The sequence below is a fragment of the Puma concolor genome, chromosome A3, assembly GCF_028749965.1.
Source record: "Puma concolor isolate L17-30 chromosome A3, mPumCon1.1.hap2, whole genome shotgun sequence".
Classification (NCBI taxonomy): Eukaryota; Metazoa; Chordata; class Mammalia; order Carnivora; family Felidae; genus Puma; species Puma concolor.
The window spans coordinates 115,939,493-115,956,582 of NC_141669.1; the positions used below are offsets into that span (position 1 = coordinate 115,939,493).

Genomic DNA, 17,090 nt, shown 5'->3' on the forward strand with positions numbered 1-17,090 from the left:
GATCCAATCCAGTCTACCCCCTTTCCCAGACAAGGCCCAAGAACCAGGGCTTGTGAGCCTGAGGAGGTCCTGAGTTGAGGAAACGGAGACGAGCTGTGATTTAAGTTATCATCATCATCATCATCTGTTCACAAGGGAGCTCAAGATAGGAACTGACTGATTCCTAAGGATAGGTTGTCTGCCCTAAATCTCTCGTCTGAGTTGCAAACCAACCCCAGGGCCTGGCCTTCTTGCAGAGGGAGAGAGAGGACACAACACCAGAGGTGACCACTGCCTTTATTGCCTCTGTGCTGGGGTCTTGGGCTGGGGGTTGGGGTTTGGAGGTATCTGGGGGGAGCAGGTGACACTGGGCCCAAATTATTGCTACTTGGCAAGGTCACCTTGGGACTTCCCATAGTGCCCTGAGTGTGGGTAGGCATGAACATGCAAAATATATGCAAATGACATGCAAACCAACCCAGGATCTTGCCGAGGTCTCTGGTGCAGCCAAGGGTGCTGGAAGAGTTGGAAGCCTGCTAACCCAGGAGGGTGATGGGGACACCCAGGTCCTTACCCCACACTGCAGACGGATCCGGCCCAGCCTCAGGGGTCGAGGTTTGGTGGTGGGGGGGTGGGGGTGGTGTCCCTGAGCATCAGCCCTGGTTCTGCTGCTGGCTGAGGAAGAGCAGAAGCCTGGCCCCAAGACAGCAGGAAGAAAGCAGGGTACCCACTAGGCAGCCAGACAGCCCGAGGCCCACCCAGAGAGGGAAGCGACCTCCTTCCTCTGTGTCACACAAGGCTGGGACAGAGGTGACCAAATCCAAGCTTCTTGAGCCAGGCAGAGGCCAGAATGCCTCAGAGGCCAAAGCTACAAACAATAAAATACACTGATAAATAAATAGAAAGCGAGCAGCCCAGTCCCTGATCCCTGGGCTGAGAGACTCTCCACCAGCTGGGTCTGGGGCAGGGGGACCTTTGAGAGCCCGGCCCCAGTTCTAAGAGTGGCAGCATCCTTGGTCTTGGTGCTGAGTCAACCAGTCGAGAAGCTCCAGAAGGAGGCAGGTAGGGCCCCAGGGCCTTGGCTTATGCAGGTCAGGCTCAGTTATTATTCATAATCCACCAGGAGGCTAGGGGTCAGAGGTTGAGGGTCAGAGGCCATCAGGGGCCCACTGCCACTCCGTAGGGCTGTAGAGCAGGGTCGGGGGCCACAGTATACCTGGGAAGAACACAGTGGTGAGGATGTCTGGAGCTCGCAGGTGGTCAATGAGGATGCGCTGGAAGGCCTTACTGCAGGCGGACTGCTGGTGCCTGGGGAGGGCCGTGGAGTGACCTGAGGCTGGAGCTGGTCCCTCGAAGAGCAAGACCACATGGCTGAGAGCTCCCCACCCCCACCCTGTTCTACCTACTGTCTGGATTCAGATCCCGGTCCTGCCTCACATTGGCTCTGAGCCTCGGTTCTCTGTCTGTGAAATGGGGACAATAGTGCCTACTGTACCGGGACACTGGGGGGATGACGTGAAATAATACGTGGGTGCTTGGCATAGACCGTGGCACGGTGGTAACAGTGTGTATTCACTGAGTGCCCGCCATCTACTGTGTTCCTGCCATCGTGCTCAGCTTTTCATACACCATCTCGTTTGGCTCATAGAAGGGTAGACCTATTATGACTCTCATTTTGGAAAGATCACTGGGGCTCAGAGTGGATGAGTAACTCTCCCGAGGTCACACAGCCAGTGATTAATAGAGGATGATTTGAACCCACGCCTGACTCACTCCAGGGCCCATACTCAATAAACTTTAGCTTTCAGATACCATTCATACCTTCTCCAGGAGGCCTCATCCTGCCAGAACTCATATAGGGTGAAAGAGGCATTGTCCAGCATCTTCTGGGCAGACACACTGTGGGGCCAAAGAGATGGCCAGGCCAGGCCCAGGCTACCACCACCACTGCCCACCCAGCCTGGGTGTCTGACGGGAGCCTTGGCCAAGGACGCCCAGCCCCAGCACTTTGCCCTGCTCACCCCCCTCCCCTGACCTTGGCCAGCCCACTGGCCAGCTAGGGACTCACTGCAGGCAACGGCTCTGGGCCCCTGTGAAGTCCACATAGCAGCACAGGGCACGGTGGAAATCCTGCAGGGCTTCCTCTGCCACGTGCACCTGCCTCTGGGCCACGAGGATGTGCTGGCAAGAGAGGCAGCCTGGTGAGCCAGGGTGAGGCAGGGCCCAGGGGAAGGACTGGCTCTGGCCTTCAGGAGGACTCCGCCCTTCTTGACTTGCACCAGCCCCGCCTACCGTGAGGTCAAGCTCCTGCCCCAACCTGGCCCCCAGCATCCCTGCCTCCAGCCTCTCCTCATGGCCAAGATCATTGCCTTGATCCAGCCACTGCCCCCCCCTCCAGCAGCATGCCACCACTTCCCCCTCTAGCCTCCACCCACACACCCCAGACCCAGCTTTCAGGAACACAGATGAAGTGAACTAATACCCAGAGAGCGACAGTGATTTCTACAGGGTCACAGAGGAAGGGCCAGAACCCAGCACCTGCCAGGCTTGGGGGACGAGGGCTGGGCCAAGCCTGGGAAATGGGCATGTGTGTAACACAGAGGCCAAGCAGGCAGCAGTCCCCGTGAAACCCCTCATTTGATGAGCACCTCGTCCTGGCCCAATACCCAGTTGCCTGTCCCTCTCCTGGACTCACCGAGCCAGGCCCCTTGGTAAGCTCCTCTTCATGCAGGGGTTCCAGCCGGGGGGCCTATGAGGGACACAGAGTGTGGGCAAGGCCCCCGGTGTGTGCCTGGCTTATGTAGATTCCAGGAAGAACCTCCCCCTTGGGGAACTGGCCACCTGGTCACTCACCTTACACTCAAGCTGGTCAATGAGCTCCTGGAGACGGTTGACCTGGAGCCGCCACTGCATCTCAGCTTCTGAGCTCTGCCCTGGGGTGGGACACCCATGGGGGGAAGTCAGGCATGGGCCCCCTCGGGTTGGGAAGCCTCTCAGGATGAGCTGAGAGGCAGTGGGTGAGTGGGCACCGGGGGCACCTGTGTCCGAGGAGCCAGGAGACCAGGTGGGTGACCGACTGACGCTCCGCGGGGCCCTGCGCCCTGCCCTCCGGCAGCCATGGGGCCTGCTCTGTACCTCCACACTGTCTTCATCTGACCTAAGAGAAGTGGAGGGTCAGCCCATTGCTCCCAGACCCACAGGCCAAGGACTGGGGCCCCTGCACAGGGCTGGGCCTGGGTGGAGCAAGACAGGCTTCCTGGGACACTGAGGCCCAGCCAGCCGCTCCCTCACACCCCTTCTTGGCCTCCCTGTCCAAGAACAAGAATAATGGGCTCTGGGATGCTGGAGCTGCGGAATGTGATGAAAGCTGAAGGCCCTGGAATGTGGAGACAATGACCAGCAGGGCACCTCACATACCGTGGGCCACGGGCCTGGGCCTCCAGGGTATCTGACGCCCCTTCCAGCGAACTCTGCAGGGCTTGTAGCTGGCTCACCGTCTCCCGCAGTAGGAAGCGGGTCACAAACTGGTCCACCTTGGAGGCCCGCTCATATTCCTGGGGGCAGAGGGAGCATGCTCAACATATCCTGGCCCCAAGCATATATTTCTGAATGGGGAGCCACTGTCCTGCTCCCCTACCCTTGCCCATCCAAGCAATAGTACAGCATGAAGAGCAGAGAGCATGCAACCAGAGCAGGACAGTTCTGGGACTGGGAGCAGGGCCTGGCCTCCCTTCCTGGGAGGTGTAAGGCCACCTTTACAGGGAGGCATCTGCCATTTTCTGGGCCCTAAGGCCCCTTCCCTGTTGGGCCACCTTTAGCCAGGCTGGTGGTGGCAGGGGCAGAGAGGGGGGTGTAAGGCAGGTCACATGGCATCCGAAGGCATGAGGCAAAATGATGGTGTGATGTGGCCCCATGCTCACCAGTTGGCCCTAAACTCATGATCTATGCATGCATTCATTCATGCACTCATCCATGCAACAAATACGTAACTTCTACTAGGAGCTGCAGATACAAAACAGTGCTTATACACATAGCACTGATTCCTACATCACTAGCCTCCACTCAGCCCCTCCCAACGTGGGCAGAGAGACAAGGCCGACATGCCAGTCCCTACACTGCCCATTTGAGATGCTCAGAGACTCTCCAACTACCTTCGCCTCCTTGTGCCTTAGTTTCCTCACCTAGAGAACAGGGAGGATAATAGCCGTCTCACCGAGCGGTTGAAAAACTTCAGTGAACTAATTCCTACATAGGACACAGCCCAGGATGGGAGTCCTGAGAAGCCAAAGTCCAGTGCTTGCCCACCTTCCACAAAGGGCTCCAGAGGCAACATCCATCAGGGGCTTCATTTCTTTCCATGACCTGCCTCTGCTCAGCCATCAGATGGGCCCTGCTGGGCCAGGCTCATGAGCTGGGAGGCAGGAACAGAATGGGGGCCAGGTGCTCTCACTCTTAGGCCAGTGGTTTCTGCCCTGTCTCCAAGCCTCGTTCTCCAGACTTCCTGGCCATGCTCTGAGCTCTCTGAAATCCTTCCAATAAATTCCCTTTTGAGCGCTTAAGATGGTCGATCGAGTCTCTGTTGCTTGCAACCAAAAAACCCAGCTGCCACAAGCACCCTCTGTGCCATGCCCTGTTCCAAGCAGAATTTCATTTAATCCTCATAACAACTTATAAAAACCATAATGGACCCCATTTTGTAGATGAGAAGACTGAGGCCTGGAGCAATTAATTACCTTGGGCCAAGATCACACAATTAGTTAGTGGCAGAGTCAGAATTCAAACCGGGACCACAAAAATTCCTCTCTACTCACCACTAAGCGCCTTCCAAGCATTGCCTTATTTGTGATTATCAGCCCAGTTTTACACCTGAGAAACCAAGGCCAGAAGTCACAGCCAGAGTAAATGGAGCCAAGATTCGCCTGTGGGTTCTAGGAGGAGGAGCTTAGAGCCTACAGCGGGTGAGGGTGACCTATGAGGTCACAATGTGGCCTCCCCAGGATAGAGTGGGGACAAGAGTGCCCCTCCCCCAGCCAGAGGGCAGGGCAGAGGCAGCATGGGCTGTGGCCTCCAGTGGTGACCAGCCCTGCCATGGGAAACAACAGTTCTCACAAGAGAACCAAAGTGCCCAAGCAGGCCTGCAGGGAGAGGCCACCTGACATGGACAAGGCTGGGTGGAAACAGCAGTTCTTCAGCCATCTCAAGCGGAAGAAGCCAAACGTGAGTGCCAGGGTGTTAGGGCAGGTGGGAGTCAGGGGAACTTGAACAGGTGGGCAGGAGGGGATGCTGGGATTCTAGGCGTTGTGGGCATAAGTCCGAGGCGCATGGAAGGGCTTGGATAACCCCTCTGAAGATGGCAGTCCCAGGAACCCACGTAGTGTGGTTGGGTCCTAAAAGCCCAGAGGGAGGGCAGGGATTCAAGCAACCAGGAGAAATTAGGAGACGGGAGCCCAGGAGGGTGGGCCGGAAGGGATTCTCCCAACTCCCCACAGAGAAGTAGAGGGTTCTGCGTGGTGAATCAGCCTTAGTTGGTACCGCAGGGGCTATGGGCACAGGGAGGTCCTTTATGCCCCCTTTCCAGCTCCCAGCCTCAAAACATGCTACTTTTCCCCTTCTTCGAGTGGGCAGAGGCCCTGGAGGGGGTCCGGGGGGTGAGACTCCCGCTACTAAGGCTGGGAGGGCAGGCAAAGATCCCATAATCGCAGACGGTGCAAGTCTCAGGAGGTCAGCTACGGTGGGTGAACGTTTCCAGAGGGAAGCCAGGTGTCCTGGGCAATGGGACCGGGAGAGACCCACTCCCGCCCCCGAGCACGGGAGGAGAGCGGGAGTCCTGGAAATGTAAAGGGGGCAGAGTCCTGGGAGACTGGATCTGGGTGGGTGAGGATCCTCAAGAAGAAGGCGCTGTACGCTCTTCCCCCTCACGCTCCCGCCCCGCCCCAGGCCAAGATCGTGCTGCTTTTCCCCTTGGACAAGCAGCAGCAGCTATCCGACGTGGCGGCGGGCTCAGGCGCGCGGCCCGGGCGTCCAGGCGAGGACGCGACGGGCGCCCCCGTGGGCTCCCCGGCGGCGGCGCCCACGCTGCGAGGAGCGGGCGACTGCGCTGATCGGCGCGAGGGCGCACGCGCGCGAAAGATGAAGACGCTCTTGGTCCTGCTGCTGCTGCTGGACGCGCGGCTGCAGGAGGGGCGCTGCGCGGCCGGCGCGCCCGGAGCGGGGGGCGGGGCCAAGGTCGCGCAGGGCTGGCAGCGGCTCTACTCGCGCCTGCTGACCGACGTTCAGGCGAACCGCGAGGCCGACCCCGCCGAGGAGCAGCCGCGCAAGCGGCGCCGCTGCCCTCGCCCGCGGCCCTGAGCGCCCGGCCCGTGGCCCAATAAAGAGCGCATAGCACCCCTGGCGCCTGCTGGCTCTGTCTTAGGAGGCGCAGAACTGGGCGGGGGTAACCGGGCCCAGAGCGAGACGCGGATGAAACGGTAGGGCTGAGGGCAGAGCAACGGCAATGGCTTGGCGCCAAAACCGAGCCTTCTCCTTCCTTGTGACCCAAGCGTCAGAACCCCTGCCCCCAGGTGGGGAGGGACACCCTGCCACAGTGGAGGGAAGCTGTTTCCCTCCTCCTCCTCCAACTCCAGGCCCGGGTCAGACCTTCGGGTTTGCAGGCCCAAGGGAGGTGAGTTTGGGCAAACCCCGGTGTGGGCACGCTAGGAGGAGGGACCTGCCTCCAGCCAAAACCTAACATCTTCAAGAGTCCTCAACATCCACAAGTCCTTCTTAGGCAGGGGGCGGAGGCAACAGACACCACCATCCTGGAAAAAACTGTGAGGGTCCCACGGTCAGCTGGGCTGGGGCCTGAGACTCACATTCTGCCTGTGAGAGCACCCAGGAGGAGAGGCTGGGGTCTGGGGGCTTCTGACCCCTCACTCCTACCCCACTCTGCTTGGTAACCCCCAAGCCACCTCATCACTTGTCCCTCACCCTACCTTGTGCCATCCCCTTCCCCACATTGCAGTCAGAGACTTCTTCCAAACCACTTAGCTGTCTGTAGGACAGTTGGCTCCGCTCCTAAGCTCCCACTGATTTCTCCAAAGCCCAGAGGGAAACGCCCAAACTTATTGTTGTCAAATGCAAGCTCAGCCCCCAGCCTTAGTCTTTCCCTCTAGGGCTTCTGAGTGACTCATATCCTCACCCTTGCTCTGGCTATATTGCCACTGTGGTCTCCAATGCAAGGTTCACCTCCCTAATCCACCCAGGAGAGGCCTGGCATGTTATCTGTAAGAAAGACCCAGCTACTTCTCATTTTCCTGGGCCCCAAACCCAGCTCCAGACCTGAGTGCTGCCCCAGCCCTACCGAACCTGTAGCCAGCCTTCCACTGGTGACCACCTCAGAATGTCCCAAAGGGGACAGATGCAGCAGGGGGTGAAGGTCCCAGCTCATTAAAGACACAGGCCCGGCTTCTGCTACAGATGCACTTCCGTTAGTGTCAACACAATTGACATCCCTTCCGTATCCCCTGCGTCAGGCTGGAGGTTGCATGACCCACAGCATCTCCCCAAATGCTTATAAAAACATACCCTTTCTTGCCATCCCTGTGGTTAAAATCAAGGTAACCATGTCCTTCAATGTGGCCACACATCCTGGCCATACGTGATTGGCCTAGGCTGGTCCTATCAGCCTCTTTCCTGGGACTGTAATTCAGAAGATGTGAGAGACTGTTTTCTACGTGAGCATGCATGGGCTGAAGCCAGTCTTCAGAAGAATAAAACAATGCAGAGCCTGTACACATCCTGCAGCTAGGCCCTGCGTCCAGTCTGTTCCTGAAACCTGATTTCATCTTTGTTCTTGGCGTCCATAAGGCCTACAAGATCCTTGTAATCAAATCCCTATTTTAGCTTAAGCTCAGTTGAGTAGGTCTTCTACTTACAACCGAAATGGTCCTAAAGAGAATAATAGACTCTGCAGAGACTAGAAGTGGCCTTTTTCCTATGTGAGGATTATTAGTACGTTCTGGAGGAAGAAAGTGAGCCCAGAGAGAGATTAGGACTTGCTCAGGGGGGCACAGTGAGTCATCTTCAGAACTGAGTCACAAACTCCTCGGGTCCACTGGAGTCCATACGTGGAAGCCCCTGCAGGTAGGGTCCCTATGTGGGCTGCCTGGGCCCCTCAGGGCTGAGCTCACATAGGTCCTATGAGTGGCTACAGATCTGTGATTAAGAGCTTTCCCTTCAGCATGAAGGGAGTGGGGAGGAGACTGCTGCACATCGGCCAGAGTACATCGGATAATCTGAAGCATTCTGGTTGTGCTGGACAGCTGAGGCCGGATCCCCTGATGCCAAAATCACTGCTCTTGGTCCTGTCTCAGGAGAGAGGATGGGTCCAGGGAGTTCTCATGGGAGAGGTCTGTGGAATACAGCAGGTACTGAGGACTGAGGTCACAATGAGTCCAATCCGAGTTCTTTTCCTTCCTTCTCTGACCACCCCCTCTTACCTTAAGTCAAGGCCAAGAGAGAGGTGCCAGGAGACCTTCTGGGGCTCAAGGACTGGGCTGGACTCCTGGGTCCCCAAGTAAGGATATATGTCCGGAGGACACTGCCACAAGGCCCCATCATTGTTAGAGCCCTGCTGCTCCCAGAGGCTTCTCATCTAGAAGGATTGAACGAGGCCCTCTCAACATCTACGTCCACCAGGACTGAGGGGGCGGAGCCACATAGCGGAGGCGAGTCCTCAGAGGGGTGGGCCTGGTGCAAGGTGGGTCTTGAGCCTTGAGCCACAGGAGGGCAAAGAGGGCCAAAAGCGGCCGGAGCCCGCAGGAGCGGAGACTGACGCTCAAATTAGTGGCGGGTGCTCGGGCCTGTGGGCAGAGCCAAGAGCTGAAAAGAGACGTCCAGTCTGGCCGGAAGAGTGGGAGCTCAGGACCAGAGGCCGGAGCCAAGAATTGAAGGCGCTAGTTCTGTAACCAGAAAGGCCAAGACTTAGGCCTGGGGCCCGAGCCAAGAGCTGAAAGGCGGGCCTCCAGTGAGGCCGGGGGCGGGGCCTCTGGCGAAGGGCGGGGTCGAGCCGGGAGAGGCGCCGTGGCGTCGGTGTCCCGGAGGTCCGGGAGCCGCCGGGTCCGTCGGCTGCCCTCGCTGGGCCGCGTGGCGGTGGTGGTAGACCAGGGCTCGGGCTTCATCAAGGCGGGCTTCGGGGGCGAGCGCCAGCCCCGCCTGGTGCTGAAGAGCTCCAGCCTGGTGCCCACCTGGGACCGGCCGGTGTGTACCCGCGCACCCGGCTGCGGGCTGGCGGGCGGCGTGGAACGGGCGCACCCCATCAAGCACGGCGTGGTGGTGGACTGGGAGGCACTGGAGGGGCTGTGGGAGCGCCTGCTGGTGGGCGGCCTGCGGGTGTGCCCGGAGCAGTGGCCCGTGCTAGTGAGTGACTCGCCGTCGGCGCCGCCCGCGAGCCGCGAGAAGGTGGCCGAGCTGCTGTTCGAGGCCCTGGTGGTGCCTGCGTGCCACATGGCCAGCACGGCGTTGTTGGCGCTCTGCTCCACTGGCGCGTTCAGCGGGCTGGCCGTAGAGGCAGGTGCAGGCGTGTGCCACGCCACACCCGTCTATGCGGGCCACTCGTGGCACGAGGCCACCTTCCGGCTGGACATCGCAGGCAGCACCCTGTCGCGCTACCTGCGGGACTTGCTGGTGGCAACGTGCCCTGATCCATCGCTGCGGGCCTTGCCCCGCAAGGCCATCACACAGCTCAAGAAGCGCTGCTGCTATGTGTCGCTGGACTTTGAGGGTGACCTTCGTAACTCTGACCGCCACCATCCGGTCAGTTTCTGTTTAGGCAACGGGTGCTCTTTCTGCCTCAGCAGCGAGCGCTTCCGCTGCCCGGAACCCATCTTCCAGCCGAGTCTGCTAGGCCAGGCCGAGCCAGGACTGCCTGCACTGGCCTTCCAGGCACTGCAGAGGGTCCCTGCGACTCTAAGGACACGGCTGGCCGATACCGTGGTGCTGGCCGGTGGTTCCACGCTTTTCCCTGGCTTCACTGAGCGCCTGGAAATGGAGCTAGAGGCGCAGTGCCGGAGGCATGGCTATGGGGCACTGCGGCCTCACCTGGTGGCCAAGCCTGGGCGTGGCACAGCAGTGTGGACAGGTGGCTCCATGGTGGCCTCCTTGCGTTCCTTCCAACAGCGCTGGATAACCCGGGCCATGTACCAGGAGTGTGGCTCCAGGCTGGTGCACGAAGTGTTCAACTGAGTCATGTTGGACTGGAGGGGAGGTGCCACATGAGGGGCACGGTGGGCTGAGCTATAGCTCTATCAGAGGCATTGAGTGCCAAATAAAAGTCTCAAGTGATTGGAGGTGGCAGAGTCATCATGTGCTGATGAGTCACTCCTACCCCTTACTGAGCCAGGAGGAGGTGGTCGAGATCCCAAGGACCCTCACTTTGACCTGCAGTTTGGATCTACCATAACCAGTGCCAGTTCAGAGAATACCAGTCCAGGTGCCTACCCCCAGGGCCCCGTTTCCATGGCAACAAGGAAGATAACACTCCCACTTGTGTCCAGGCCACAGATATGGAAATTATCACAACACATCATGGAAATTATCACAACTGCTCATCATGTACTATTTGGATTCCCATCCTATGCTAAGCCTCAACGGCAGAAAACCTACTAAAACCCATGGAGAAGCAACCAGAAAAGGAAACCCTGTCCTTAGCTGATCATTGACTCACTGAAGGCCTCAGTTTCCCCTTCTGTAAATATGGGGTCACACACAATCCTCACTGTTCCCTCCTTGCCTCCTTATTAAGAGCTATGGGACAAAGGGAGGTGGAGACATTTCTTAAAAGAAACATACAAAGGGAGGGGTGGCTTGTGTTTTTGAAGTCGCTCTCCAAGAGCCTAGAGCCCTGGCTGTGAGCACTGTTTGTGCTCGTATACACACGTGGCCACGCATGCATACAAACACTTGGGTGCTACATGTCTGCCTGCCTTACACGTGTCCTCAGGCCAGGCCCTGCCCCACCAGGTTCCACACACTAGCATGGGCCTGTGGCTGTGTGTGAGTATGCCCACCTCCCAGCCCATCCCTGCTGGGTCCTGGGCTTGATACCCCACAATAGTTAGGTCTGGCCAATAATAAAAACAGCAGCAGCAGGAGCTCCAGGTAGCAAGTGGCTGCTGTGTGCCAGGCACAGCTCTGGGTGCTGGGAATAGAGAACACGAAAGGCAAAAATCCCTGCCTTCATTCTCATTTCTCTGTCACATCAAATGTATGGAGGTAAGCTCTATTATTATCCCCAGTTTACAGATGAGTAAACTGAGGCCCAGAGAGATAAAGGTACACAGCCAGAATGTGGGAGAGAACCCAAGCCTCTAGCTTCACAGCCCTGAGCCATGACAGTAGAGGCTCCCATAGGACAGCAGACACCCCTGCCCTCATTCCAGGCCCTCCACCATCAACCCCTCCACTCACCAGCTTGGTGGTGTCCATGGCAGTGAGCACGGCACAGTTCAGTGACTCCAGTGCGGCCAGCACAGGCCGGTAGACACCCAGGTGTTCTGAGAAATAGTCTGCAGGCAGAGAAGGTGCTCAAAGGTTCCCAGACCACCCCCTACTCCTGCTCCGTGGCCTCATTTACCCAACCTGGGATTCCTCAACAGCCAACCAGGCCTCATATCCTGAGGCAAGCCCATCTTGTTCCATTAGGAGAGAAGGAACAGCCTCCAAGGAACATCATGCCCACCTGCCCAGGGGCGCCAGGAGACCAGAGCTCCCGTGGACCTACTCACCACATAGTTTCTCCGTTTCCAAATTGCTGCAGGAAAAAGAGGAGGCACGCTTCAGTCCCACAGACTTAAGCTTGGTGACCTGAGACTTTGAAGCCAATGTTCCTCCCACTGCCCACCCCAGCTCAGCCTGATGAGGAGGCTGCTTCTGCCTCCACCCAATTTAAGCTGCTCAGTGGGCCAATGGGGTCAGCAAGGGTATTACTGAGGGCGAAAATTCAGACCCACTCTTGGCCTCCAAGGGGAACTCAGGACCAGGGAGAGAAATGTGGACACAGGCCAGAGAGGAGTATAATCAGAGCCGGGAAGGGAAAACCAGGTCTGGGTAAGTTCAGAGAAGGCCTGGGGTATTACTTGGTAGGTTAGGGAGGACTTCCAGAAGGAGGGTGCTTAAGTTAGGCCTTCAAGGACAAGGAATTTGATCTGAGTGTCTGGTGGTGGGGAGGTGGCAACATTGCAAATAAAAGGTCCAGCCCAAGCCTCAGAGTAGGGAAGGGCATGGAAGCCTTGAACGCTGACCCAGAGTTTGAAATTTATTCTAAGGAGATGGGGGAGAGGGAGGGACAGCTGTGTATGTGTATGCACCCATGTGAGGAAGCATGGGGAGGGAAGCATGCAGACTCCTGCTAAGGCCCGTAGATGTGGGAGCACACATGGGGAGGTATGTGCGTGTTCATGAACCTGCATCGATGCGTGGAAGCAGGTGAGGCCCAGCTATCCTCAGGCATCCCCTTGTCCCTGCAGGAAGCGGGAATGGGGAGGGGGGTAGGGGGACACCTGTGGGCTGAACCACTGGCTGGTGACTCAGACCGGGCTATTTTGGGGTCCCAGCTGGAAGGAGTGTGATGGACAAGGCTGGAGCCAGGGAGGGAGTGAGTGGGCGGGTAAAGCTGTCATCAAGCCCTAGCACCTCTCTCCCTATGCAACCCCCCATCCTCCATAAGGAGGCAGGGGACACCGTGGGGCTGGGAGAGCCTAGCTTCACATCTACACCCAGCTCACCCACCCGTTCTCGTACTCACTCAGTGGAGGGCCCATCAATGCCGCTGAACAGTTCCCGCAGCTCCCCAGGGCTGAGAACCCCATCAGCAAAGTAATTCTGGAACTCCTCAAATGAGAGCTTACCATCATCTGGGGTGGGAGCAGAGAGCAGAGCTGGTATCCCTGACCCCTGGCTGCACCCCTGCCACCAGCTTCAGACCCCCTAAAGCTACTTGGCCAGGTGGAATGGAATTCTGAGCTTGGGGGGACTTGGCTGTTGGGGACAAAAGAGTCTCCAGGGGTGCCCACTTAAGGCAACAGGGTCCACTCTTCAGGCACCCAAAGGACAAGGCAGCACACACATGGCATTGCATAGGGACTCAATAAATGCTTGCCAAATGAAGAAGCAAATGGAAAGCCTGGGACATGGCCAGGTCATGGCAGAACCTAGACATCACTCGGAGGACTTGGGGGCTCAGTCTCTGCCCGCCAAGCCTGGCTCCAGGCTGCTCTGTACCCACACCCTTCACAGAGAAGCCACCAGGAGGCAGATGAGATCTTCCTAAGAGTTGGAGCCCCTGCAAGAAGCCGCAGGCTGGCAGGCTCAGGAGGGAATGCCCTTCTCTTCACAGGGGCTATGGAATAGTCTAAGAGCACCAGGGGGATGGCCAAAGACACCGGGAATTTGCCTGTAAGGTCTCTAAGCAGATGGGGTTGGGGGAGCAGAGCTGGGGGGGTGGGGTGGTCTGAGCCTCCCCAGACAGAGTGCTATGATCCAAATGTGTGCTGGCTGATCAATGGGTTGGGACACGATCCTGTCTCCAGGAGGCTGAAACACCAAAGGGTCTGAAGACCCCAGATGGAAGTAAGGCCAAGGCTGACCGGCTGCCTCAGCTCAGACCCTCACCTGGCCAATCAGGACACAGTGGGCTGCTCCAAGTTGTGGGCAGCAACTTGATCGTGGGCTCCCTTGAGGGCTCCTGCTTTAGCTTTCAAGGTTTTCCCAAACCAGGGTCTGAGACTGCCCAGGACCCAGAGCAGGGGAAGCTGATTCCCAGCAGCATCCTGTGCAAGCCTTCCCTGGGTCCAGGTGGTTAGTCATATGGGAAGTTACTGAGCCCTCTAAAGATCTAACAGCACAATCCCCTACAGCCTCATCTCCATCACCCAACCTTTCCAAGCCCCTTACGCAGGAAGCTTGGAACCAAGCATCACACAGACCTGGATTCAAGGCCCACCACTTAAAGGCTGTGTGACTTCAAGCAACCTGCTTCACCTCTCTGGGCCTGTGCTCCTTAGTCTGTAAAATGGGATGAAGAATTCCCATCTAGCTGTTGGTTGTGAGGACAACATGAAATCATATAGAAGAGTTATCCATACCTGTGCCCGGGGCATTGTGGTAGAGTATGCCCCCACCTCCAGCCTCTGGCTAAACCACATTCCCTCCACTCTCCATCCTGCCAAACTGAATTCCAAATGGCACCCCCTCTGGGAAGGACGGCTTGACCGATTCTCCTGATTTGGGTCTTCCCAAGATTTTTCTCCATTCTAGACTGTGCTTCCAAACCCGTGACACTCCCCTGAGCCTCCTTGATGGCCCCCACCCCTCCCCACACTGTAGACTCAAGGGAAGGCGCACTCACCATTCTTGTCTGCTCTGCGGAAAACCTGGAGGACAAAGGGGCACAGACGGGAGCTGTGAGTGCCGCCTAGGAGGCAGGATGCCCCCACCCAGCTCATCAGGGCCCCAGCTGGCCAGCCTACCCCCCCACAACCTTGCCTTTCCTCTTGCCCAGCCTGGTCCTAAACCCCTGCCCAGAGCAGCCCTGTGGGAGGCTTTCCAACAAGGAGAGCACAGGAAGATCACACAGCAGGTCTCACCACTTGCTCACATTTCCTGCAGGTCCTGGCCCCACAGGGGGTGCTCCACACCAGCTTCCAGCACCCCCACCTCCCACACCCAGAGGCTACCCTGGGTTCTGTCTGAGGTATGAGCCCTTGCCACAGTCCCAGCTTGAAGAAGGTGGGGAAATGGGCCAAGTTCCTGGGCACTACTTGTCCCAGACCTGAACCCCTTAACTCTGCAGCATGGCCATGGTCCATCCCAGACTCTGCCCACTCAAGGCTCTTTCCCTGTGTGCTTAAGACCCTGATATGCAAACAGTGGCTAGTCCTTTCTTTGTGGGTGTCTGGGGTTAAGCATTCCAGGGCCAGGGCTTCTTATGAGGCTGATTCAGTGTGAAGGCCTTGGGCAGGCTCGCACGCGCGTGTGTGTGTGCACGCACACACATGTGCAAAGGGGAGTGGGAGTGGCAGAAAGCAAGGGTGGACAGATTGTATTTACAGAGAAGCAGAGATGAAGGGCAACAGAGGCAGAAAGGGACAGAGTCAAGACGTGATCAGGGACCAGAGACTCCCAGGTCATCCAAAGCAGCCCAGCAAATGGGAGACCAGCACACCTGGCAAGGAGGGGCCGGCCAAAGTCTGGACAAAGAACCCTTAACAACTCCAGGTCCTGAATGCCACTCCTCTCCAGCTGTTACCTCTGGGTCAGTGAAGCATTGGGATGAATCTAACCCCTAGCCAGAAGCCTGACTCAGAGGTCTGCCACTGTCTCGGGTCACACAGCAGCCCAGTGTGGCCTGGCTGGGGCAGATGGAGATGGCAAGAAGGGGTGCTATGCTGTGAATGAGGGCACCTGGGGCCACACTCAAACAAGCCTCTGCCTCTGTGTGATTGTGGACATGTTCCTAACTCCTCCGGCCTTGGTTTTTCCATCTGGGAAGCGGGATGGACAGATTCCTTCCATCCAGGACTGCGGTCAAGGTGCTGAGTCACTGGGGGCAGCGGGGAGTGGACAGGAGTGCCGTCTTTCCGTCTTTCCCGCAGGCAGAGACCTCTGAAGCTGGGGGCGGGGGGGTAGTGAATGGGCCAGGATGGGGCTGAGCACTAGGGGAGGAAGGGGCCTGAGGCAGTGACTGAGGCCTGGCTATGCTGCCCTTAGTTGGTGCCCCTGGGGGCGCTGCAGGGCCACCTGCCACACACAGGAGGGAGGTACAGACCACTGTGGGCAGTCCTGACGAACTATGGGACTCCATGGCCCCTGGGTCAGATCTATGGGACTCTGGGATCAGCCCTGGATCAGCAGTCTGGGGGGCTGTTTATTCTTCCAGCCTCCCCTGACTGGGTCAGCCCAGCCTGGGATTGCCAGAGAGGGGACTGCTCCTGTGATCAAGTGTTGACAGCCCCCACTGCATCAGACACATAAATGGGGTGGACTCGGTGTGGGGGGGGGGGGGGGGGCAGCAGGGGCAGTGACACCGAACCAGGAGATAAGGAGAGTGAGAGTCTGAGAACGGACACAAAAGAAAGGAGACAAAGATAAGGGAGAACGGAGACAGCAGGGTCAGAGAGAGATGGTGAGAGGCAGAGACCCAGAGACAGAAGCAGGGCCCCAAACAGACCTGGAGAGAGAGAGAGACGCAGAGACGGGGGTAAGGAGAGACAGCGACAGACTGAGAGCCCAGCGACACAGGGAGAGAGCAGACAGACCTGGAGAGACTGACAACCCCAGGGCTAGAGAGCCTTCGCCCCCTGCCCGCTCCCCACTCACGTCCTGGAAGAGCGCGTGTCCGGCGGGCCCGGAGGCAGGCGCGGGCGCGGGGGACCGCCGAGGCTCGGGCGCGGGCGGCCGGATCAGGCACACGGTGAGCAGCCCCGCGCACGCCATGGCGCCGCCACCCACTCGGCTCGGGCTGGGCTGCGGCTCCGGGTTCTGGACGCCGCCGCCTCGGACTCCGGGGGACGCCCGCCCATCGGCGCCGGCGCGGACGCCCGGGGCCCCGCCCCCCGCGGCTCCACCCCCCGCCCCGCTGGCCGCGGAGGCCCCCTCCCCGCCCGCCCCTCCCTAGGGCCTCGCCTTCCCGACTGGAAAGGCAAACTCCAGCCTCCAGGTGGGCAAGAGCTGCACAACGTAGAACTCCCAACACCTTTCGCCTCTGCAGCTGTTACCAGAGGCTCCCGGAGGGTTGGCAACTGTGGAGTAAGGAACGACCCGAGGGGTCACTGTCAGCCGGGACCGGCTGTGTAAATGACAAGTGACGGTCTGCTTGGGAGTACTACACAGCCAGCAACAGAACAGAGGGCTGCGCGGGGCGGGGGCACCGAGGGCAGGTCCCACACCACTGTAGGGTCGACAAAGCAAACTGCAGAACAGACTGACACCTTGTGGGTAAGACCTGCAAGGGACTTCAGCTGAGCGTCTGTATCCGTTTCTGCAAAATGGGGGTAATAGTAGATACCATATAGGATTGTTGTGGGGACTCACTGACTGTAAAGGGCTTAAAATAGGACCTGGCTCAGAGAAAGCTC

The 17,090-nt window shown here is 58.4% G+C and overlaps 3 protein-coding genes across 4 annotated transcripts; 2 read left to right on the forward strand and 1 right to left on the reverse strand.

The window, feature by feature from the left end:
- Positions 1-257: 257 nt before the first annotated feature.
- On the reverse strand, positions 258-16,539 carry NECAB3 (N-terminal EF-hand calcium binding protein 3). 2 transcript variants are annotated; one of them, XM_086701997.1, is made up of 13 exons: positions 16,333-16,536; positions 14,363-14,387; positions 12,761-12,869; positions 11,742-11,767; positions 11,425-11,522; positions 3,397-3,533; positions 3,018-3,136; positions 2,833-2,912; positions 2,675-2,728; positions 2,048-2,160; positions 1,801-1,878; positions 1,196-1,287; positions 258-1,106 (listed from the first exon to the last, which is right to left on the reverse strand). In XM_086701997.1, the coding sequence occupies exons 1-13, from the start codon at positions 16,447-16,449 to the stop codon at positions 1,078-1,080; spliced, it is 1,077 nt and encodes a 358-aa protein (XP_086558123.1). In that variant the 5' UTR covers positions 16,450-16,536; the 3' UTR covers positions 258-1,077. The 2 variants fall into 2 exon arrangements, with proteins under 2 accessions (XP_086558123.1, XP_086558124.1); XM_086701998.1 differs by lacking the exon at positions 1,801-1,878 and having other exon boundaries at positions 16,333-16,539.
- On the forward strand, positions 4,972-6,366 carry CA3H20orf144 (chromosome A3 C20orf144 homolog). Its single transcript, XM_025932061.2, has 2 exons — positions 4,972-5,196; positions 5,917-6,366. Exons 1-2 carry the CDS (start codon positions 5,068-5,070, stop codon positions 6,325-6,327), a joined length of 540 nt encoding a protein of 179 aa, XP_025787846.1. The 5' UTR covers positions 4,972-5,067; the 3' UTR covers positions 6,328-6,366.
- ACTL10 (actin like 10) lies at positions 9,345-10,302 on the forward strand. Its single transcript, XM_025931765.2, has one exon. It carries the CDS (start codon positions 9,463-9,465, stop codon positions 10,198-10,200), a length of 738 nt encoding a protein of 245 aa, XP_025787550.1. The 5' UTR covers positions 9,345-9,462; the 3' UTR covers positions 10,201-10,302.
- Positions 16,540-17,090: the final 551 nt, after the last annotated feature.

Bases quoted from the DNA above. Each gene is read 5' to 3' on its own strand.
- CA3H20orf144 (XM_025932061.2), top strand. From the start codon at position 5,068: ATGGGAAACAACAGTTCTCACAAGAGAACCAAAGTGCCCAAGCAGGCC. The intron at 5,197-5,916 runs GTGAGTGCCAGG...GCCCCGCCCCAG, and splicing joins TCAAGCGGAAGAAGCCAAAC to GCCAAGATCGTGCTGCTTTT.
- NECAB3 (XM_086701997.1), bottom strand. From the start codon at position 16,449: ATGGCGTGCGCGGGGCTGCTCACCGTGTGCCTGATCCGGCCGCCCGCG. The intron at 3,137-3,396 runs GTATGTGAGGTG...CACTTCTCTTAG, and splicing joins GCCCAGGCCCGTGGCCCACG to GTCAGATGAAGACAGTGTGG. The intron at 2,161-2,674 runs GTGAGTCCAGGA...CTCTCTTGCCAG, and splicing joins TTACCAAGGGGCCTGGCTCG to CACATCCTCGTGGCCCAGAG.
- ACTL10 (XM_025931765.2), top strand. From the start codon at position 9,463: ATGGCCAGCACGGCGTTGTTGGCGCTCTGCTCCACTGGCGCGTTCAGC.